General features: G+C 39.7%; 6 protein-coding genes across 6 annotated transcripts; 1 reads left to right on the top strand and 5 right to left on the bottom strand.

The window, feature by feature from the left end:
- Positions 1-153: 153 nt before the first annotated feature.
- PKNH_0921800 (endoplasmic reticulum oxidoreductin, putative) lies at positions 154-2,098 on the bottom strand (the record flags this gene model as incomplete). The annotated part of the gene is made up of 5 exons (XM_002259206.1): positions 154-298; positions 417-520; positions 650-876; positions 1,004-1,347; positions 1,521-2,098. 5 exons carry the CDS (start codon positions 2,096-2,098, stop codon positions 154-156), a joined length of 1,398 nt encoding a protein of 465 aa, XP_002259242.1.
- Positions 2,099-4,437: 2,339 nt separating this feature from the next.
- PKNH_0921700 (13 kDa ribonucleoprotein-associated protein, putative) lies at positions 4,438-5,210 on the bottom strand (the record flags this gene model as incomplete). Its single annotated transcript, XM_002259205.1, has 3 exons — positions 4,438-4,596; positions 4,798-4,901; positions 5,036-5,210. 3 exons carry the CDS (start codon positions 5,208-5,210, stop codon positions 4,438-4,440), a joined length of 438 nt encoding a protein of 145 aa, XP_002259241.1.
- A 1,592-nt stretch (positions 5,211-6,802) lies between these two features.
- PKNH_0921600 (uncharacterized protein) lies at positions 6,803-10,345 on the bottom strand (the record flags this gene model as incomplete). The annotated part of the gene is made up of 1 exon (XM_002259204.1): positions 6,803-10,345. The coding sequence occupies one exon, from the start codon at positions 10,343-10,345 to the stop codon at positions 6,803-6,805; it is 3,543 nt and encodes a 1,180-aa protein (XP_002259240.1).
- A 1,092-nt stretch (positions 10,346-11,437) lies between these two features.
- Positions 11,438-12,158, bottom strand: PKNH_0921500 (ribosomal protein L37, mitochondrial, putative; the record flags this gene model as incomplete). Its single annotated transcript, XM_002259203.1, has 2 exons — positions 11,438-11,572; positions 11,832-12,158. The coding sequence occupies 2 exons, from the start codon at positions 12,156-12,158 to the stop codon at positions 11,438-11,440; spliced, it is 462 nt and encodes a 153-aa protein (XP_002259239.1).
- An 856-nt stretch (positions 12,159-13,014) lies between these two features.
- PKNH_0921400 (RAP protein, putative) lies at positions 13,015-15,237 on the bottom strand (the record flags this gene model as incomplete). The annotated part of the gene is made up of 1 exon (XM_002259202.1): positions 13,015-15,237. The coding sequence occupies one exon, from the start codon at positions 15,235-15,237 to the stop codon at positions 13,015-13,017; it is 2,223 nt and encodes a 740-aa protein (XP_002259238.1).
- Positions 15,238-17,662: 2,425 nt separating this feature from the next.
- Positions 17,663-21,451, top strand: PKNH_0921300 (golgi protein 2, putative; the record flags this gene model as incomplete). Its single annotated transcript, XM_002259201.1, has 1 exon — positions 17,663-21,451. The coding sequence occupies one exon, from the start codon at positions 17,663-17,665 to the stop codon at positions 21,449-21,451; it is 3,789 nt and encodes a 1,262-aa protein (XP_002259237.1).
- Positions 21,452-22,634: the final 1,183 nt, after the last annotated feature.

Raw genomic sequence — 22,634 nt, 5'->3', positions numbered from 1 at the left:
ACGGATGGGTACACATGCGGGAATGCCTAGAGGGGTATGTATATTTTTACGGAAGGAAGCAATACTCTGGCGTGCCTGAGCTCGGCGTAATTGGGCTTGGTGCAACTTGGCTGAGTGGGCCTTGGTCCGGGTTTGATCCGCTCCACCACCCCCTCAGCTTATTTTTTTCTTCTTCTTCGCCTTACAATTGCACACAGTGATTAAAATGACAGAGTAGATGACTAAGATAAGGAAGAAGCAGAAAAATAGGAGGTAGAAAATGAACGTGGCTCTTTTTAGTTTCTGCCTCTCTTGGAACCTGTGCGAGGAGAAAAAAGACAAAAAAAAAAAAATGAACGAATGATGAATAATGAATGACAAAGGGTGGACAAAATTGAACCGGTAAATGGCAAACACAGTCCAGTAGGTCCACTTACTTATTTAAAATAATAATCGAATCAGCGAAGTAGTACAAAGAATTTATCAGCGCCGTAATTTCGTTTCGCTCCAGGGATCCAATATGCTCGTAACTCATCCCTTCCTGCAGTGACAAGGGAAAATGCATTCGCGTGTACAAGTGCGTACATGGATGGTGTATATCTGTACGCATGCACATAGGTATATGTAGATGGGGGGTGGGTGACACTCTCCTCCCTTTCGTTGGACTTACCACCAAGGCAATTTGCAGTGCGGTGGTCTTGAGTTTCCCATGTAGACGACACTTTACGCAAGGAACACAATCCAAAATATTTGTTATGTTCATAAATTTCGCTAGTATTTCCTTCCCTTGTGTTGGAAAAATGGGTTCAAGAAATTCTTCCGAAGAGCAAGAATGATAGAAGCTACCTAACAGGTCGTTGAGGAGCTTGAGGGCTTCCTGATCGTTCTGTGCGTGGCCTGCGGGAGGGGGTATAGCGCGATGTCATAATGAGATGTCGTCACGAAGCGGTGGCATTTTAATGTGACACCATTTGTAATGTGGTTCCGTCATAATGTGGTTCTGTTATAATGTGGTGCTTCTCACCTGAGTTACACTTGCACTGACTGACAAGGGCTTTGAGCCTGCACATGGCTCTGAGCAGAATAGCAAAGGTGAAGTACAAGTTCTCGATTCTGTCAGGGTAGAGAGCAATTTTTTCCTTGAAGAACTCCATGTTATATGCATAATTCTGTTTCTTAAAATAGTCGCTCTTCATTACATCCTCCGTGTGAATGTCACCAAAGACAAAATCGTTCTGAAGGTAGTGGTACTCGGCTGACAAAATGGCTATGTTAGACTGCATGCCAGAAATTATTTTGTAGAAGCTCTTCATTTCGTGGCACTTGTTCTCCTCCTTCTGAAAGCAGTTCTCCCGGTATATTTTGTCCCTGCGGGGTGGAACAGAGAATCAGTGCATACGCAAATGTATATGTGCATGTGGCTACACACGCGTTCGTACAAACTTGTAACATCTTGCAGAAGTATCGCACCGATCCGTTGCACCGATCCGTTGCACCGATCCGTTACACCGATCCGCTGCACCGATTCGCCTTGGCGTTACCATATATTCCTCCCCTCGTAGGCTGTGAAGGAGGGAGAGTTGTAAACCAAATCCACGTAGGAAAGAAAGCCTTCATCGGAAGGAGCATAAATGCCTAAAATATCTTTGTACAATTTGCTCTCAATAAAAGTTTTCTTCAAATCCTCCGTCGACATTTTATTCTGAATAATTTCAATTTCATTTGTTCGAAAGTTGTATGGAATTTCATCATCGTGGCATTCACACACACTGCACTTTTTCATTTCTTTACATTTCTCATTCACCTTGAGGTACTTACAAGGTATGTGAAGATTAACCTTGAAGATTCGAAAATAATCCTTCTGTTTCAGCTCCTTAAGAATTGGAAATGCTGTATATGCATCCTTTTCTATGTCCTTCACGTGTAGACCTAGGAGTTTTTGGTTCAATACATAACTTCGTGGAAACTCTATGTCAAAGATATTGAAGTAAAGCAATATCTCTTTGAAGGTATTTTTTAAATATTTTCCATAAGAGAGGGAAAGCTCCTGCTCCTTCGACTTTAAGAAAAGGCCCAGAAATAGTAGGGGCAACAAGACAGACACAACGGCGACTTTCATTTTCGAATCAACCGCAAAGGGAAGGGGGGGGGAGCTTCTCCTCCGAGGGAAGAACTTCACTATTGTTCATAAGCACGCGAGAGCCTCTCAGTTATATGCTCCTCTATCAGTGTGATAACGAGGAGTGGCATTTCCTCATACCTCCATGGCAGACGGGAACACACAAACACATTTCACAAAAGTATGATTCATATGAATGCGCGTCTATCACCGGTGTAAGGTAGAGAACACCGAGGGCTGATTCAATTATGTAGCTACAGAGTGAAGAGACAATTTCGCTAACACATAAAAAACACCCATGAGAGGAACAAACACAGTCTTTCCATGCACAAAAAAAAAAAAAAAAAAAAAAAAGAAAAAAAAAATTAATTATCAAATACAAGGAACGACACAGAATGGTCAAACGAGTCGAATGCGTTGTGTAAAAAAAGAAAAAAAAAAAACGCATTTAATTGTAATTACGGTGGAGCGGTACTTACTAACAGAAAGAAAAATAATACCTACTACACGTGTACTGAGCTGGTAACTTCATATGGAATGCACGGGGGCACGATGAATCATCCACAGGCACAGTAGACAAGAGGCAGGGACGCAGTGGCACAGAAAAAAAGCAAAGACACGAATGAAAGAAACTCACGGAAAGACGGAAAGAACAGATATAAAACTTACATTAAAAGTAATTTAAAAAGAGGTGTCATGAAGCGCACTGAAGATTGAGGACACCCGTGGGGGGGGAGGGGATGTATGTGCGTTACGTGCGCAAGTGTGTGGGCTAATGTGTACACTGGAATTTGTTCTTTCATTTATAATAATATTATTATAGGGAAAAAAAAAAAAAAAAAAAAAAAAAAAAAATTATTTTGTTTTTAGTTACAAAGGGGGCAGGAATAAGGGAAGCGTACGAAAGAGAAGCAAACCGAAAAGGCACACTCTTGCGCGTGTTGCTCGTTTTCGCGTCGCCTTGGTATACAATTATATTTAATTAACGAATAGTGTATATGCGTATATGTATGTGTATTCATATGCGTATGCGCATGCGTATGCGATGTGTATGTACCCGGGACGAACGCTGGGCTGATCAGAGTGACACCTCTTTTCCCTGGAATGAAGTGTTTAAGTGCTGTTATTCCTTTTTCCATTCATCAGTGCAATTTTTTTTTTTTTTTTTTTCTTTAGTTCAAAGGAAAGGCACTAATAAAATCATGACATTTTATCGAAATGCGTAAACAGCAAAGGGTGGGAAATGCGCGTCATGGCCCCAGTACATAACTTGATGTGTACGTAGAGGGCCGAGTAGGTGGAAGGACAGGAAGGTGAATTGCTTTATGATCACCCCCCAAAGAAAAAACTTTCCCATGTGATAACGTAAAAGTAGGCAAAAAGATAAAAAAAAAAAAAAAAAATAATAAATTAAAAAAGAAAAAGGGAATCAAGCAGTTTTTTTTTTTTTTTTGAACTCGCCGATCGGACGCGGGATACATGTGGATACATGGATGCAAGGAGGCAAGCGCGCGGAATGGACAAAAGGAGGGGAGACCAAGGAGCGCGCCTTTGTATGTACGCCCACACGCATGCACACTTGCAAAAGACGCTTCTGCACAGCTATTCGGCGCTTGCGTGCATGTTCATTTTGCATACCCGTGGGTGAAAATAATCGCAAAGTTCTTTTTTTTTTTTTCTTTCTAAGAGAAGGGGGGGTTGAGTGGCATACACCCTCTTTCACTACGCTTGGAAGAAGAATATGTCCGTGTAGTTTTTTCACTTCTTTTCGATGCCTTTGCCTTTTTTTTTTTCTTTCCTTTTTTTTTCACATGAATTTTGTCCTACTTTGGCATTTTTTCCACTGGAGGGTAGCCCGCAAAGTTGGTAGACGTGTTCGCACGACAGCCTGCCCCTACACTCATACGCATGTGCATCGGGAACAATGTTCATTTAGCTCATCGGTACGAATAGATCAAAGCGACTTAAGATATAACGCCCTATTGAACGAGAAAAATTATTAAGGTGAGACTTTGAAAAGGAGGGTATGTGTGTGGGGGGGAGTTGAGCCTACACATTTAGTTGTTGTGCTCCGTTTGAAGCTGACTCACACAATGGCTACTAAATAAGTGGACAACACAAATTAACTTTACATTCAGCGTAAAAGGGAAAGATACATGATGAAAGAAGAAACAGTTTCAAACTATAACCATAAGGCATTGGGGAAGAGCCTATGCAGAGCGTAATTCGCCAAACGAAGGTGGCGGGAAATAATAAAAAAAAAAAAAAAGAAAAAAAAAAAATATATATATATATAATATAATAAATTTAAATTAAAAAAAAAAAAAAAAAAAAAAAAACTAAATCAACATCTGCTCAATGAGGTCCTTCAACTCAGTTATCTGCGTCTCCAAGGGGGATCCATCCTTTGTGATTATCGACGTGGCTATAACTGATCTGGATATTCCGCAGGCTCTGCCGAGTGCCATCTTGCTGCGAACGTAGACGTACGGCGTGTTCTGCGAAATAGAGAGGGACAACACAGGGGGGGGGGGGAAATGAAAAAAAATGTGTGCAAAAAAAAAAAAAAAAATGATTGCAAACGAAATGATTGTGCATTCCTGCGAACGCAGCCAATCAGATCAACATCAAACCATTCGCATAATCCAGATTACAAAAAGGAGAGAAAAAAAAATAAGTATAGATCAGCAAAAACTTACCTTGTCTTCGCAAACAAGAGGTATGTGTGATATAATTTCGAGAGGCTTTGCATCCGCAGCTAGAACCACCAACTCGGATATTCCCTTGTGTAGACTTTTCACAGCTGTACGGAAAAAAAAAAAAAAAAAAAAAAAAAAAAAAAAAAAAGGTGAAGGCGGTGATATATGGCAACGTACAGATCATCACATGCTAAAGGAACTCATTCAAAGTATCTGAAAAAGATATTTCCGTTTTTACCTTCGTTTGCTCCCCTCTTCAACTGCCTATACACAGTTGCCCTTTGGATAACATCGAGAATTTGATTTGTCAGCTCGGGAGAAGCCAAGGGAAAAATCTTGGCATTGACGTCTTCCTCCTTCTCTTGAACACCCTCGGTGTTTAAAGCCTCTGTCGATGCTAAGTCGTCTGACATGTTCACGAAAACGCGCTCACAAGAGGTGCACAAAAAGTATATTATAGTGTGTCAACATATATATAGGAATATAATGTTTGTTCCTTTTTATTCAGATGGGGGTGCGTTCACAAAAAGGATCACTGGTTAATGCGGCGCACTCGAACAGAGGTATGGTTAAGGAGCTCCTTATTGTCAACTCGTTGTTCCTTCCAACATTGCTTGTTTGACCGTTTCCCGTTTGGCACGTAGGAAGCTGAAGAAATAATATTTTTTATTATATGTAGCGTGAATTTGGATTCCCGGGGAATGTCGTCCTCTGCTATACACTCTCTTCTATTATCTTTTCAGTTTCGGCGTTGGCGCTCTTATCTTTGCTTGACAGTTGCTTTGGTCAGATCGAGAGAAAATCTGTTTGTTTCATCAACTTGGCCGATATGGGGGAATGCAAAGCTCCTTTCGATGCTGTTTATATGTGCCTACGCGCGTTTATCTCTTTTTCGCTCCTTCCGTTGTCACTCGTTTGCCTTGACTTAACTTGCTTTGGCTTTGTTCGGTTTCTTTTATTTTTATTTTTATTTTATTTATTTTATTTTTTTAAAATCGTCGCAAAAACAACGAACAGCGGTATGTAACCCAAAATGCGACACGGAAAAAAAAAAAAAAAAAAAAAAAAAAAATTGTACCTTTTTTCTTTTTTTTCCAACATTCCCCAGCGAGAAAAGGAAAAAAAAAAAAAAATAAAGGGAAGAAGTGCCGAGCGCGGGAGGGGGCATACAAATTAGCGTGGCACCGCCGCTAAACTGGGTAACCCTTAGAGAGTTTTATATTATATCTTCGCCCCCCCCCATGCGGACGACCCTTTTAAATAGAGGAACGTTAAAAAAAAAAAAAAAAAAAAAAAAAAAAAGGGAAATTTGTAACTGCCCTAATTTTTACGCATTTCTTAATAACCCACCATAATGAAATAGCTGAATTTTTTTCTTTTTTTTTTTTTTTAACGTTCTTCTATTTTGCTAACTCCCCTGTTTCTGTTACTACTTTTCTTTTGGGTGTTGTCAACATGATGTGGGGGGCAGGAATATTCGGAAGAGTCTGGAGGATGGGGGAGGGCTTCCGCGTTATGCCGCGTGGCAAGCGTGAAGATACGAATTGGACAAATCGCGCTAAAGGAAAGAGAACCCTGAGGGTGAGTGTTCACCCCAGGAGGGGAGTTGTTTACCAACGGGGGGGAAATTCCGTATGGTACCACTTCGCAGAAGGGAGTAAGGAGCCCCGTGGCTACTGCGATGTTGGGTGTCTCACTTAAGGAAAAAACAACTGATGCGAAGTGGTGAAACGGAATAGTGAAACGAAATAGTGATGCGATCGAGTGAAACGAAATAGTGATGCGATCGAGTGAAACGAAATAGTGATGCGATCGAGTGAAACGAAATAGTGATGCGATCGAGTGAAACGAAATAGTGATGCGATCGAGTGAAACGAAATAGTGATGCGATCGAGTGAAACGAAATAGTGATGCGATCGAGTGAAACGAAATAGTGATGCGATCGAGTGAAACGAAAAAGGGCAAGGGAGACAATGCACCGTGGGAGGTGCGGCTGATTTGGGATCTAAAAATCGTCGACCTCCCCCTCCACCTCATCAAATTGACCAGAGAGGACACCGAATCCGTTGAAGAGGTAGTGCACCGTGATGTCCTTGAAGAAAATATCACGAATTATTTGGGGGGTCAAGATGAAGTACTGTGGCTTGGATTGGTAGTCAATTTCGATGTGCTTATAATCGTAGTGGTGCATAAAGTGCTCCTTATACATGGTAGGGTTGGAGAGACACGAAAGCAGTTCGAAAATTTTCTTCTCGTTTGTGTGATCTAGTCCCTGGTTCAGTTCGTCCAGTACGTAGAAACCGTTCTTCGTAAGTTTCTGAATCGATAGAATGTACAACATGGTGGTGAGGGATCGCTCTCCCCCGGATTGATGAGAAACGGAAAGTAGAAGAAAAGGAGCAGCCTTTTTAAACTTCACCTTGATGTACAATTCGCATTGTTCAAAAAGGTCGTTTTTTTTAACAAGTTCAATTTTTGCACCGTACTCGGGGTTTATAAAGCCTATAAATTTTCCTATGTTGTGATTGAGGAAGAGGATACATTCCTCTATTTGATTTATCCAGTTGGACAGGATGAATTGAATTTGCTTGGTACATGTTTCCACTTCCTTCCCTAGGTTGACTAACTGCTCCTTATTCCGTTTCACATTTTCATTGTGCTTTCCTATGGATAATACAAGCATATTATATTTCTGTTCACTCTTTTCCAAATTATTGTAAATCCTTTGCTGAATAGTACACTCTTGTAGAATATTATCTATCTCTTCAAGGGAAACTTTAATCTCGTTGAGAGACTTAAGTTCTTCCTTAGATAGTTCGCCTTTCTGTACTTTTATGAGATTTTCTAGCTCCTCAATATCGTGCGTAAGTGCAGCATGTTTTGTTTTTTCTAGATCTATTTGCGATTTTAATATTTCATGTTTTTTCTCACTTTCTGCGTTTTCGCTTTTGATAAGGGATAGGTATCTTTTCCACTGCGAGAGTTTCTTCCAGATGGAAAAGGATTCCATGTCGTTTTCTTTGTGTCTCTTTAAGGTGTCAAAATAGTCGCTACAAAGTTTTATCTTCTTCTCATTCAGGTGGTTAATCCGTTTGCTTATTCTATCTTTTTTTTCATCAATAAGTTGTTCTCCGGTCAGGTAAAGTTTTAGATTTTGTTCCACCGTTTGCAGTTCCTTAAGTAGAAGCATTTTTTTTTTTTTTCTAATATTTACTTCACTTTTTTGTAGAATCAAATTATTGTGTTGATCATTTTTTTGTTTTTTCAACACATCTAATTCGTCCATTTTTTCTTTTAATTCGTGCATTTCGGATTCGCATTCTTTTCTCCTTTTTTCCAAAGCATGTATGTCTTTTTTTACCTCCGAGCTGATGTAGTACAATATCTTGCACCTCCTATCTATGAAAGCGAAGTTATCGATAAAGACATTTTCATTGTAGGAACTTATCCTATATCGATGTACATTCTGATCGCAGAAATACAGCAGACTACTCACCTGTTCATTTATCTGTTTAGAAATTTCTACCATCATAAAATTGTTAAAATTCGTAATTTCTTTGGTGCTTTTATTTTTGAAGGTTCCTTCTCGAAGTACGAAGGCGACATTAATGGGGATAAAATTCATGAGTCCATTTTTTACAATTTCTGGACTTTCAAATAATTCATAAATAAAACATTCTACTCCATGCTGCCTCATTTCACTCGTCACACGACACAACTTGTGGTTCTGCTTGGACATGGTAATTACAGACAACTTATAATTCTTGTAGAGAGATTCGAGGAGCGATGTGTTTTCCTTCTCGATAAGTAGAAAGCTATTGAAATATTTTTTTAGAGAAAATTCCAAAACGTAATCGAACTGTGGCTTGATACATTTGATATATTTGCAAAGAGGTCCATAAATTATGTTCCGCTTGGACAACTCGTCGATAATTTCTCCATTCATTTCATTCTGATTTGTAATTTTGGACAAGTCATACTTCTTTCGCATATCTTCCAGAAATGAATCGCTTAACAAATGGTGTATGCGTACAATGCTTTTTATGTTTCTTTTATAATTCAATATTCTTTCACGTAAGGTAAATTCTATGCTATTTAAAAATTTTTCTTCTTGTATGTTCTGATAGTTTTGCCTTTTTTTTAGCTTCTCCATCAGGGAGGCATGCTCCGTCTGGAGTGCATACTTCCTCATCAGGTATTGCTTATTTGTGTTTGTCATGTTCTTTAGTTCCTCTTGGAGTGTCTTCTCTAAAACCTCTGGATCATCACTTCCTTTTTGGATCCCCATTTGATTAGCCCTTTGATGAAAAAAGTTTTCTATCTGTTCTAGCTCCTCTTCAATTTTTTTTTTTTTTTTATCTAAATTTTTTATATACTCCTCATTTTCGTGCATATGTTGTACTGCGTCTTCCATGACTTTTTCTTCGTTCAGAATTTCCGTTTCCATTTCGTCTAGCTGAACATTGATTTTGATGTAGCGACTTGTTGCCTCTTTTATTTTATTTTTCTCCCTGGTGAGTCTTTCGGAAAAGTGATTGATCACTTTGTGGCACTTCTCCAATTCAGATAGATATAATTTGACCGTTTCAAAGTGTTCATTTTTCTCCTTTACGAGAGAATCCATTTTTGTTCTCACTTCTGCCAACTGTTTTTTCTTGGCACTCATAACCATCATGGATTTTTTCACGCGGTAGGTCCTAACCTTGGCTAGTAACTTTTTCAAATTTTCAAATTTCCCTTTTTTTTCTTCCAAATCATTTATAAGTTTTTCCTCCTCCTTCACTTGATGTTCCAATAACTGCATGTTGTGCTCTCCCTCCTTCTTTTCCTTTATCAGCTTCTTTAAGTCATTATATCTGTCTAATAAGTTTTTATCTATCGCCATGAGGGTGCATTCGAATAGTTCTTCTGGACTTAGCCTAGAAAATTTACTTACATTTTCCTGTGGCATGAATGTTATTAGGTTATCGAGGTTCAGGTGAAACTCCTTCTGCAATTCCTGTATCTCTGTTTGGTTAACCTTCTTGTAATTCACGAACCAGAAGGATTCTACTTTATTCTGATTTATGTGCATGATTCTTTTTATGTTTGTGTTTGTCCTTTCATTTTTTTTTAAGGTAATTTCAATGAAACTTTTTTTTTCTCCTTTTTTTATGTAATTGATAAGCTCCTTGTTTCTAGAGAGGATATTGGAGTTGTATCCTAGGCCAAATACCAGGGCGCACACCAGGGACGACTTTCCGCTTGCGTTTGCGGCGGCAATCAGGTTGATTCCTTCTTCTGCCTTCAGAGTGACAGGCCCGCTAAACACCATCCAGTTGAACACTGTGATTTCGATTATTGCTCCCTTTTTCAGACGACTTGCCCGCGGCAACCCCACGGGCGGGGCATTCACCAATGTACCGTCTACTCGGCTGGACTGTGTAGTATCCACTACATTGGTGAGTGCCCGCCCTTCCGCCTTTACTTCTGGGCGCGCATTCGTCTTCTTCTTCTTTCCCGTAACCTGTTCCGCCTTTACCAATTTCCTTTTGCTAAGGAAAGTCATTGTGTACACATTTGCCCTTCTTTCCTCACCGCGCTTTCCGCGTGGGGGTTCATATATAAATTCATATATATGATGTTGCGAAGGTGGGATGAGGAAAGATTCAAAATATATCCCTCTTCAATATCTTTCATAAGGGAAAAGAACGAGAATTTTGTTACATCCCCATTTGTTTTTCGACCTAAAGTTTTCGTCTCCACTGTCCTATTACTCCTTCAAGGGTGTTCTCATAAAAATAGGTGTGGACATACACACCTTCTTCTAGGGCGTTGCAAGAGGAATAGTTAATTTTCTTCCGAGGAGGTTGCCAAATTGGGCATGCATGTGCATACCGATGAGGTCAATGGAAAAAGCAACGGATCGCCCCTCCGCTTGGAAGTTACCTCGACTGGCATTACGTGCTCACTCTTATTTGTCCTCATTCGATAGCATGTATTTTGTCATTTTATTATACATTTTTTTTTTTTTTTTTTTTTTTTTTTTTCTTCTTGTTTTTCTCATTTAAGCACCTCGCCACTCCCCGTGTGGTACGGAACAACTCAGGCAGCGAAAAAGAATCAACCTCCGAGGTTTTCACCAATTGAGAAAGTTGCTATCTGCCATATGCCCATGGAAATAATTTGGTAAACCTCGCGTCGGGGATTTAATTTTTTTTTTTTTTTTTTTTTTTTTTTTTTTTTTTTTCCCCGTGTGCGATGGGAAGTATGTTCTCTCTCCCGAAATGTTTAGGAGTTTTCCATTTTGTGAAACAGTTACAGGGATAGTTTGAAAATCTGTTCCGGGAAAAAAAGGCCCCCTTCAGGGGAATTCCCACTCCCCCCTTCCGCCCACCGATTGGTGAGTCACAAATTCGAGTTGTCACGATTTGAACAACGTGACAGAGGGGGAAAAAAAAAAAAAAAAAAAAAAAAAAAATGTAATTAAAAGGCATACACAGGGTTATTCATAAATACATACACATTATGTACGTGTGTGCACACGAGCAGTTAATCCCACTGTCTGGGGACTCAATTAAAATGGGCAAAAAAAAGAAAACATCTCCAAGTATTCTTTCACCACTACAATGCAGTGCGCCGCATTGCCACGCCTCCACAACTAGAGATCCCAAAAAACCGGCTTAACCGTCGACCGTTTGGATTTCTTTAACCTCATGTTGTTCAGTTTGATAAGGTTCTTGTTGTGCAGCCTTCGAAAGCGATGGTAATCATCTGCTGTTGCCTTCTCAACATTCTAAAAAAAAAAAAAAAAAAAAAAGGAAAATGGACAATGGACAATTTCCACGGGATGAGCAAATGCACTGGGTTAATGGTTACACGTAAGTTTTCCCATGGGTCAAGGAAATCGGCAAATACGTGGAACCTTCTTATGTTTGCTCCTGAGTGTGACACCACTTCTCAGTTATTTTCAAACAAAGGATATTCCTCAGTGCATTATATTCAGCCTATATCCATTCACATTGTCATTTTCTTTCTCTCCCTATTCGTTTCACCTTTCCGTAGAGGAACATGAGGGCCAACTCGCCATAGCTCTTCATCGGTTTCTCCAAATCCCACAGCCATTTGGGGTATGCATGGTCAGGCAGAATTTCATGGTCCTTCTCCACTGTATTGTAAATGTTAAAAATGTGTGCCTTTTGTTCCTCTTTATTTTCCGTGGTCTCTCCACCCCGACCATCTTTTTTATCTTGCCCCTTCTTTCCTGGCTTGACCTTTGGGGCGAGCATACCTCGACTTAAGAAAAGGCTTCTCGCATGGATGCCGAAGGCGGCTGCTACACCCTGCCGCCCCACAACTACCTTCTTCAAACATTGCTTCATTGTAGTTGGTATGTCGACAGGGTGTAGCAGCCTCGGTGTCACATCCCTATGTCGCGGGTGGAGGATCAGTAAAACAACGTTTCACCGCTCTGCCATTTCGCCGCTTTACCGTTTCGCCAAATTTCCCTAAATAGTTGGAACTTTTTTTTTTTTTTTGTGCAGGTAAAGATGGAATATATTCCAATCTGTTGCGCTTAGGCAAACTGGTCATACATGCAGGGCGAACTTTTTTTTTTTTTTTTTTTTTTTTTTTTTTTTTTGCAAAATTGTTAAGGACTACACATGCCCAAGGGAGGAACTTCCCCACATAGGGGGGGGGAATTCAAATTAAGAAAATTATTCCATGCAGAAAATATTTTTTCCGTTGACTCAGCGTGTTGGCTATAATTCGGTTGGCAAAAAAGAAGAGCATTTATTATTTTTTTTTTCACACCGTCTTTTGCAGTGTCAGTTGACGAGAGAAAAGGGGGTAGAAGGAATGACCTCCCTTATTTTCCAGCGCATAAGGACGCAAAAAAAAAAAAAAAAAAAAAAAAAAAAAAAAAAAAACATTCATACGAACACATTGCCTAGTTGTCCTGTTCACTTGAAATTTGAACTCCTTCAATGGGGTTTCTTTCCCTTTTTTCGGGTACTCAGTTCATCCTTTGGGGGTTGTATCCCTCCAAGGACATCCATTCTCATTGCTACGAGGTCGGTGATTCGACTTCCTCGATGGGTGCGCTTTTCTCCCGTGGTACACTGTGACCACCTGGAGACACCCTGATGGGGTACAGACTGAACTAGCAGAGAGTTACACGAAAAGAAGGGAAAGGACATGGACGGGAAAAAATGACGACAGGGGGAGGGGGGATTGCTAAAGGGAGAATTCACGGGGAAGCTCCTCACAGGGGAAATCATCACAGGGGAATTCATCGCAGAGGAATTCCTCACTGGGGTATTTATCACCAGGGTATTTTTCATCGGGGTATTTTTCATCAGGGTATTTTTCACCGGGGTACTTCTCCCTGGGGTATTCTTCACCGGGAGACCCCCGCCCGAACATCGCTGCCGGCAAAGCGCGCGACAGATAATCCACTTTCTGTTTGTCAGTGGGTAGGCTGCTCCACACCTTATGCGAAATGTGAATGATTCTAAACCCCATGCGCGCCAGAAACTTGTGCCTCCATTCTGCCAAGGTTGTTAGTTTTTCAGAGGTCAGGTAATATTGGAAAGGAGCATTTACCTCGATAATACAATTTGAGTGGGGGTGATATATATCTACAATGAATGGTCCACAGGCAACTGAATTCAGGTGCTCGACTTTTATCTGGGTGAGGATGTCACTGATTTCTTTGTGTAACATGCTTGTGAACCCTCCGCGTATTTTATCTCCTACTTTGGTGTCCTCGTGGGTATTTTCCCCCGTGCGCGGGTGGCAGCGATTGCCTAATACCTCATCCCTTTCCTGATCCTCCTCATCGCTTTCATCATCGCTTTCATCATCACTGTCATCATCACTCTGTTCATCACTCTCTTCATCACCACTGCACTCGTCGCTGTCCTCATCACTGCTGTAGTCATGGTTCCTCCTATTTCGGATCTCCTTCCAATTGGCACCGCGCGAGTACCGCCACAGAAAGGCCCGCTGCTCTGCCGTCAGTCTATCACACAACGAGGGGCAAAATAGCGTGACGTACAGGTGCAAAACCTGGAGGTGACGAGTGTAATAATTAAAATGTTCTTTGTAAAAACTGGCAAGAGAAATAAACTTCAAAATCATGTCCTCGGTAAAGAGTTCCAAGAAGGTGATGGCTTTGATGGCTTTCAAATTTTTCCCTGAAAAATTATCTAGCCGTTCACAAAGCGTAATTTGTAAAGATTTACTGTACACACTGTTTGCCAATCCTAGTTTACTTATCGAATTGGCTGACTTCACAAGGAAATTATTCCTTAAAATAGGCCAACACAATGTCATGTTCTTTAAAGCATAGATTAGTTGAAAGTCAGACCATTTGAGTCTGGAGCATCCTTGAAAAAGGTACACATAATGTTTTGGCTTCATAAGATTTTCTCGCTTGAAAATTTCACACACAATCTGGCTTATCATTTTTTTATTGTTAACCTTTACAGATGCAATGGTCTGTAAGTATCGAAGCAGACTACGTACATGTACCTTGCTCGATAGGTTCAAAACTCGATTCATAAAAGCTAGCCATAATTCAACGTCTACCGATTTCCCCTTCCTAACTAACCTCGCCTCGTTCATCATTAGAAACCTCAGTTCTCTTGCTTTCACAGTACTCAAGCTAGGGATATCTGGTGAACAATACGTATCATGAAACCAATATTTTCTTGGACTAATCCGTATTTTTTTTTCTCTTTTCTGTTCCCCATCTAGGGGACCTACACTCTCGTCGAGGAATTTACCGTTAACATTGTTCACATTTTTGCGCATTTCATTAATTAATTTTTTTTCATTTTCGTTTAACTTTCTCGTGTCGATGTGATCGAGCTGTCTTTCCCTGTCTCTCATAAAAGATTTGTAAAAAGAATTTTCTTTCATTCCATACACACCTTTTTTTTCAAAGGGACTTGGCATGTACCAAAATGTATTCATTTCATTTTTCTTTTTTTCCTTCTCCTCATCTTTATAATCTTTTATGTCTATCTGCATCGCCTTGTGTGTTCCCCCACCTTTGCTGCTACGAAGCAGGTCTTTTAACTGTAGCTTGTCATCGTTCGGGGTGCGTCCACCACTACTATCTTTCTGCTTTAGCAACTTCTTATACTCATGGGGTTTTAGATGCTTTTTTTCCTTTCGGGTTGCCTCCTCTAGGATGCGTCTATAGTCAATGTGTATTCCCCCATGTTTGGCTTCTTCACTTTTTACTTCACTTCGCCCCCCTTCCGCCCCTCCATGGGATCCCCCTCTCTGCGGCACGGTTTTGTGCTGAACGACGAAGTCTTGTTCCTGTTTCAGGTACGATTTTTCAACCCTAGGTAACATCCATTTTTTATTCCGCTTTATCCAGCTTCTCCTCTTGTTAAGTTTGTTTCTCGCCAATTTGCTTATAAATCTCACATTTGTAAAAAACATAGTACATGTACCTTTTGCGAACTATGTGATTTTTTTGCTACTGCGTACTTTTATGTGGAACCGAAAGGGACGACGTCAGAAAGGCATTTTTTATGGACACCTTTTTAACGTTATTGGCATCTCCACGGAAGAGAAGCACATGTTTTTGTGAGTTTTTTTTTTTTTTTTTCCTCCTCTAGTATTGCATACGTCCCATCGCGTTTGATTGATGCGACTTCTACGCATACGGAAGGCGTATTCCTTTGGCCTTGAGAATACTTTTTTCACCTATTCAATGAGGCCCATTTATATCTCCATGCTGTATGAAGCCCCCGCATCGTAGAGCAAAATACGCCCCGTTGCACCTTCTGCTGTGGAGTGTATATTGTATCTACATGCGAGCACATTACACAGATATAAATGACACTATGAGGTATGCATATATCTTTGGCGGTTTCCACATTCCTATGTATGAGCCATACGTAGTGGATTCATCCTTTTTTTCCGCGACCAACGTATGTTCCATGAATGTATACTTCACCCTTTACAGGGTCAGGTCTCCCCACGTTTTGAAGTACCTTTTCTTTCTTTCTTTTTATTTTTTTTTTCCTTAAGAACCACGTTTCGGTGCTCTTCGATTTTCTATTTTTCTATTTTTACTGAATTGCGGGGAAACACCTGAAATTGCGAGGAGAGTGTGTTTGCCCGATATAAAATTGCACTCTAAATTGGTTTGCTAAATTCCCCACAAAAGGAAAAAAAAAAAAAAAAAAAAAAAAGAATATTCTCTTACTTTTGCATACGCCGCTTATATGAAATGGTAATACATTTTTTTATCTCTACATTTTTTATTTTTATTTATTATTCCTTTTTTATAACACCTTTATGTAGCAACAATTTGACGACAAAAAGAGAGAGAGAAAAAAAAAAAGAAATAAAACATCGCATTGTAGGAGAATTCACCTTATGATGAAATTTACCGTAATACTTACATATATCCTCGTGTGAACGAACAGCGCAAATTTTTCGTTTCACCCTCCTTTGTGATGCATACAGAATTTATTATATGTTCCAATTTACCTGAACAGGTCATATTTTTTTTTTTTTTTTTTTTTTTTTTTTGCAAATACCGTTCGTTTTATTTGCCTTTAAGAAGCTACCTGATTAGGCATTCATGCGCTTATGCGTTTATTGCAAGTTCACATCTCTACCTGGTTAGCCGCTTTTCCATTCTGTGACTTCTCGCCACAGGGATACACGTAACGGAACGGCCACGCCGCATAGGTATGTATATGCCTTTATATGTATACATATGAACGTGTGACATATCGGGGGCCTTGCCGAGCCATGTGCGCTGTTCCTTTTGCCACAGTATACAGAGGGAGAGAGAACGACATCTGCCTGACTTTTCCCGCTCAGCACTGCATGCCCAGCCACAAAAGTGATTAGTGGCATTCGTGTGTTATGTAAGGCCAGAGTAAATTATGCACAGTTGTGTGAATTTCTCTGAATTATTTCATTCGCTTTGTTTCATTTTTCTCCATGCCGCCGTGCGTCTTTAGGCGCATTTTCCCTGTATGCCTATTTTGTTTCATTCTATTTCGTGCTTTCTGAATTTCGCCTGAACAAATCAGGCATTTATAAGGGGAAAAAAAAAAAAAAAAAAAAAAAAATAGCAATAAGTAGTATACGCTGAAATTTATTTTTACACCCAGTGGATGCACATTACGCCAAATTTCAAAAGAAGAGCATGTAGGCATATGCGCTCTCCCTTGGGTGATAAATTCAAGTCTTTACGCACTCACGTGTACATTCGCTTATGTGCATTGTATATTCGTGTTCCAGTGCATACCATAATTTACGTGCCGTGGCATTAATACCACCGTTTGTGTACCTTCTGATATTTACACAATTCACGCTCTTAAATGCCTTACCCATTTTGCTAGCACGCGTACGCATTACAAGGGAAAAAAAAAAAAAAAAAAAAAAAAAAAGTTTTCGCCCACTAAATTGTAAATTATATCTTATCTGGCTAATATAATTAGCATTATGCGTTCCCGTTAATTTTTTTTTTTTTTTTTTTTTTTTTTATGTACATTTTAAGTGTTGAAAAAATGAGAAAAATATAATGTGCCCTCTCCATATCCCTTATCTTCCGTTTTTTTTGTCTTAAAGAAAACTCCCCCTTCGCGTACATATTTGATTGTTCAGCTGATTGCGGGCACCTGGTCATTTGTCCTTGGTCTCGTATCACTGATTATAACCCCACTGCTTTTTCACCAACTAACTGTGCATCAGTGATTTCCCTCGCGCGTGTACCATTTAACGAGCACACAGATATATATCGTCCTTTAACGAGATGATAGGAGAGTTTCTTTTTTTTTAACTTTTTCCCTCACGTAAGATTCATTCCATTAATGTTAATTTATTTTATTTTTTCGTAGAAATGAATATATTTACCAGATGTGTATTTTTGTATTCATTCATCCTATTATTTGTAATTTGCACAAATGATAATAACCAGTCGAATAACACCGATGAAGGGGGGGGGAAGGACAAATCAGGCAAAGGGGGCTTCGACTTCAGCCAACTGGGGGATATTTTGAGTTCCCTCAATGGGAAAGGAGATAAGGGTGGAAACGCAAATAATAACGGTGGCCAGTTTGACATGTTAAATAATCTTTTAAACCAGAAGGGCTCTTCAGGAGGAGGTTTGGAAAATCTTATGAACCTTTTTAATAGTGTCAATAATAAAGGAGGAGGAAATGCAAATTTGAATAATTTAGATATGGGCAAAATGATGGACATTCTGAAGCAGTTTGGTGGGGCCGCCAATAGTGGTGCTCAGGGTGGTGGTAAAGGCACGGGCGCAGATGGACAGAAAGCTAACCCTATGGAATCTTTTGGAAATTTGCTAAAAATGATGACTGCCGGTGGGAATAAGGGAGCTGACGGGAAGGATGGCAATCCATTGGAACACTTAACCAGTCTGTTGGGTAATTTAGGAGGGAATAAGGGCGCTGATGGAAAGGGTGCTAATCCATTAGAACACTTAACTAGTATGTTGGGTAATCTAGGAGGGAATAAGGGAGCTGATGGAAAGGGAGGAAATCCATTAGAACACCTAACCAGTATGTTGGGCAACTTGGGTGGGAATAAGGGCGCTGATGGAAAGGGAGGAAATCCATTAGAACATTTAACTAGTATGTTGGGTAATTTAGGAGGGAATAAGGGCGCTGACGGGAAGGGAGGAAATCCATTAGAACATTTAACTAGTATGTTGGGTAATTTAGGAGGGAATAAGGGCGCTGACGGGAAGGGAGGAAATCCATTAGAACATTTAACTAGTATGTTGGGTAATTTAGGAGGGAATAAGGGAGCTGACGGGAAGGGAGGAAATCCATTAGAACACTTAACCAGTCTGTTGGGTAATTTAGGAGGGAATAAGGGCGCTGATGGAAATGGTGGTAATCCATTAGAGCACCTAACAAGTCTGCTGGGGAATTTGAGCAATAAAGGAACTGATGGAAAGGGAGGAAATCCACTGGAACAGTTAACGAATCTGCTTGGAAATTTGGGCGGGAATAAAGGGACCGATGGGTCTGCAGGTGGTAACAACAAACTGATGGGCGATATTCAGTCCCTGTTGGGTAATTTCCTCAACGGAGAGAAGAACAATAATGTACCATTCGCATTAGACAAAAGTGTAATGGATGGATCTACAAACAAAGAATCCATCACGTTACAGTATAATCAAAGCGAAAGGGATATCCTCAAAGAACTCCAAAATTTAATAAACAAAAGTAAAGGGATGAGTGTCACTGGAAGTACCAAAGAGATGGAAGAGAAGAATTTTAAACTGAAAAATTTTTTCAATTCCCTTAAGGGAAAATACAATCCCTATTCCTATGAGAGAAAAATTCTAAATGATATAATCAGTGAAGAAGATATTAAGGATAAGTACAACATTGATGACGATTTTGAAAGAAACATTTACATTAGTGCAAATGACACAAGTGTTAATTACGAAGAAATGAGTGATGAGGAAAAGGAGAAGAAGACAGAGATGTTTGCGGATGTAAACGAATTGGATGATAAGGATTCCGTTGAAAGTGGATCTATCAATAGCCACATTTTAAGAAAGAACAAATTAGAAAATGAAAAGCTTCTTCGTGGGTTAATAGCAGGGGAAAGCGATAATTTACGTGAATGTAACTGCATGTCGAGTAAGGAAAAGAATTGTGTGCTCTCCTACATCAATTATAACAACTTGGAGTATATGCTAGATAGCTTAAATATAGATGTAAAAAAAATGGTGAAGCAGTATAGAGTTTCTGGTTCTCATAATAATGTTGCTTCTCCTTATACAAAGTCGGAATCATTTCTGGTTCCATTACCTCCCTTGAATGCGAAAGCAGATGTGAGGGATACATCCAAGTATGTATTGAGAGTACCTCGTGTTCTTTTCCTGTCAACGAAGAAGGCGTTCTCCACCTCCATGGATCGATACTTTTTCAATTTGTACGATATAATGGAAAGCCAATTAAAATGGAACACCTATATGTGGGGCTACGGGTTCAAGTACTACCCTCTATTCTTTACGAAGAATCTACATACCTTGTTGCACAATTATGAAAAGCAGATAGGAAAAGAACCATTTGACATCATCTTTGTCCACACCAGTTTTGTGTCCAACTACTACAACCATTATTTTTTTCTTAAAAATATGCCCAGGATGACTACCCTCATATTTATAAATGATGGATGGGACAACAATGTGAAGAATGCCTACTTGAATTTATTTCCGCACATATTTTTCCAAAACCAGGTAAATATATTTGAGTATAGCCCCCTGAACAATATTGACTCAGGGTCGGAGAAAAAAAAACTCATAAACAGTTTATGGAACAAGGTTTCCAATAATGATTCCAACGAAGTGATAGCAAATAAGCATAAGAAGAAGGGAAAAAAAAACAAAAGTAAGAAAAAGAAAGGAGATACTGAGGTAGGTGCTGATGATGAGGAGGTGGATGAGCAGGAGGAACAACAGACGAAGAAGAATGAGTTGAGTAGTGGTGGGGAAGATGAACACGATGATGATGAAAATAAAACATTGTGGGCCTTCCTACCACATGGGGTGAATCCCTGTTGTTTGGATAACTTTGAAAATATGTTTGATGTGAAAGAGAATGATCCGAATGACAATTCGAAGGAAGTAGTGGTTAGTCCTACCTTTTACCATGATTTAGCCAAAAAAATGAAAAAGAAGAAGAAGAATACTCCCCAACTGGAGCTATCGTACTCTCTTCTGGACTTGTTCCTACCGGCATGTACCTACAAGGATAGCGTGCCTACCTTTCTGAACAACGCACATAGAGATATTGACATACTCTACCTATGCAACACAACATCAAGCAATTACAATGATTTCTTAATTCAGAAGGTTATGGATTATATTTATAACAAAGACATAAGTAGCCTCAAACATCGAATAAAGAAATACGAGTTTGATCTGTACTACTGGAAAGTATGGGGTATGCAGACGACACACAAGTTGATAAAGAACAAATTAAAGGAATACCACCACATGTTGCGAAGGAGCAAAGTCTGTATAATTAGTGCAAAATTTGCAGGTATGTTGAATAGAATGGTTATTGATGCTCTTTTCAATGGCTGCGTTGTCATCACCGATAAGAGCCATAACAAGGATATTAACAAGTATATTGTTACTACGCGGATACCATATGAGTATTACGAAATAAGCGATCTCATTTACAACACAGAAAATATGAATAACATTTCTAACGATATGGTAGATAAGATTAACCTGACCTTGGAGGAAGTAAATAGTGGCAAGAAAGACGCTCTCAAATTCGAGGCGTTTAAAACGGTTATGAACACTTATACCTACCAAGGCGTTATCCTGAACTGGATACTCCCCACGTTGTATTTCCACTACAATAAGGAGAAGTATGAAATTGTGAACAACTACTTTGTTTTGCCACAATATTTTGAGGATGTCATTTCCAAAAGTTTGAAAACCACCAGTGCCCAGAGGGAGAAAATCATTGCCAATATTGACCTGTCCCTCCAGGAGGATCTCATAATGAATAACAATGAAGTAGCTACCTGGTGTATTATCTGGGTTCTTATCTTCGCTGTCATCGTGTTTTACCTGCTGCGGAACAGTAACCTCCTCAGCGCCCTGTTCAAGCAGAGGAAACTGCATCTCTGAGGGAGCCACATCAAAAATTAGTATCGGCACATATATACATATATATATATACTTAACGGGGAAGAACTTTCCTACCCCTCATTGTTAGCCCAAATTAGATTTAGTCTTTTCTTTTTTTTTTTTTTTTTATTTTGCACTACTATACATTTTATAAAGTCACATGTTGTTACCTTTGCATATTTGTCAGAATTCCACACCTGCTACTATTTTTCGTTTCCAAGTTCACACGTTTACAGTTTACACGTTTACAGTTTACTCGTTTACACTTTATACGTTTACACTTTATACGTTTACACTTTACACTTTTACAGTTTACTCGTTTACAGTTTACCTGTTTACAGTTTTGGTTTTCCCTTTTTCTCCACGATCACAGTTGGGGTTAAAGCGGAAAACGCACACGCACCGTGATGGTGGAGCACTCATTTTTGCGTGAAGAACCTAGCGATGGTGTATAGTGCACTTACACCACCACGTGGCCCTCACTCCTCCTCCTATTTGTTACTTTTTCGCAGTGTGGCAACTCGTATGCTGACATATGTGCCAACATACGTCCCATTCTACCTGCGCACATTCCTACATAACCTCTCTTAACACGTGGGCTACCTCTTCCATGCGATGGCGCAAAAGGGGAAGAGGTTACTCCCCCACACTGTGTGTGCCTACTTATACCTAGCACATCCTTTTCAATGCATGCACGTTTTTCAAAACGAAACTTAAAAAGAAGTTTTTTTTTTTTTAAAAAAGTATATTTTTAAAATAACAAAAAGTTGGGTATACCGTAGACGCGTCAGCGTATGTATATGATTCCTTCCTTTAGGAAATTGTCAAATACTCCCAGCGCGGAGCCCCAAAAGGGGGAGGTACAGATCGCCAAAAATGGACCCCCCACCCCCTGAGGGGATTATCTTTTTCGCTACGTTCACACCGCAAGGTGTAAAAAAGTACACTATATTTTAATTTTTCATATTTTTTTACTGATGGTGATAAGTTTCATTTCTCTCGGTCCCAGTGGAAAGAACGAAAAAGGTAAGGACATGGAGTAAAGAGGGGGATTCCAGGCACCTCCCACATGGCACAGGAACTTCAGCACTATCATGTATTCATTACACTGGAAGAGGCGGGGCATAGCACTTAAAATGGGAATGTCCATGAAGGAACGCTAACGCGAAGGGGAAGGAGGCAT

This window comes from Plasmodium knowlesi (assembly GCF_000006355.2).
Source record: "Plasmodium knowlesi strain H genome assembly, chromosome: 9".
NCBI lineage: Eukaryota > Apicomplexa > Aconoidasida > Haemosporida > Plasmodiidae > Plasmodium > Plasmodium knowlesi.
The sequence above is the reverse complement of the archived record's forward strand: the minus strand, read 5'-3'. Positions and strand labels throughout refer to the sequence as shown.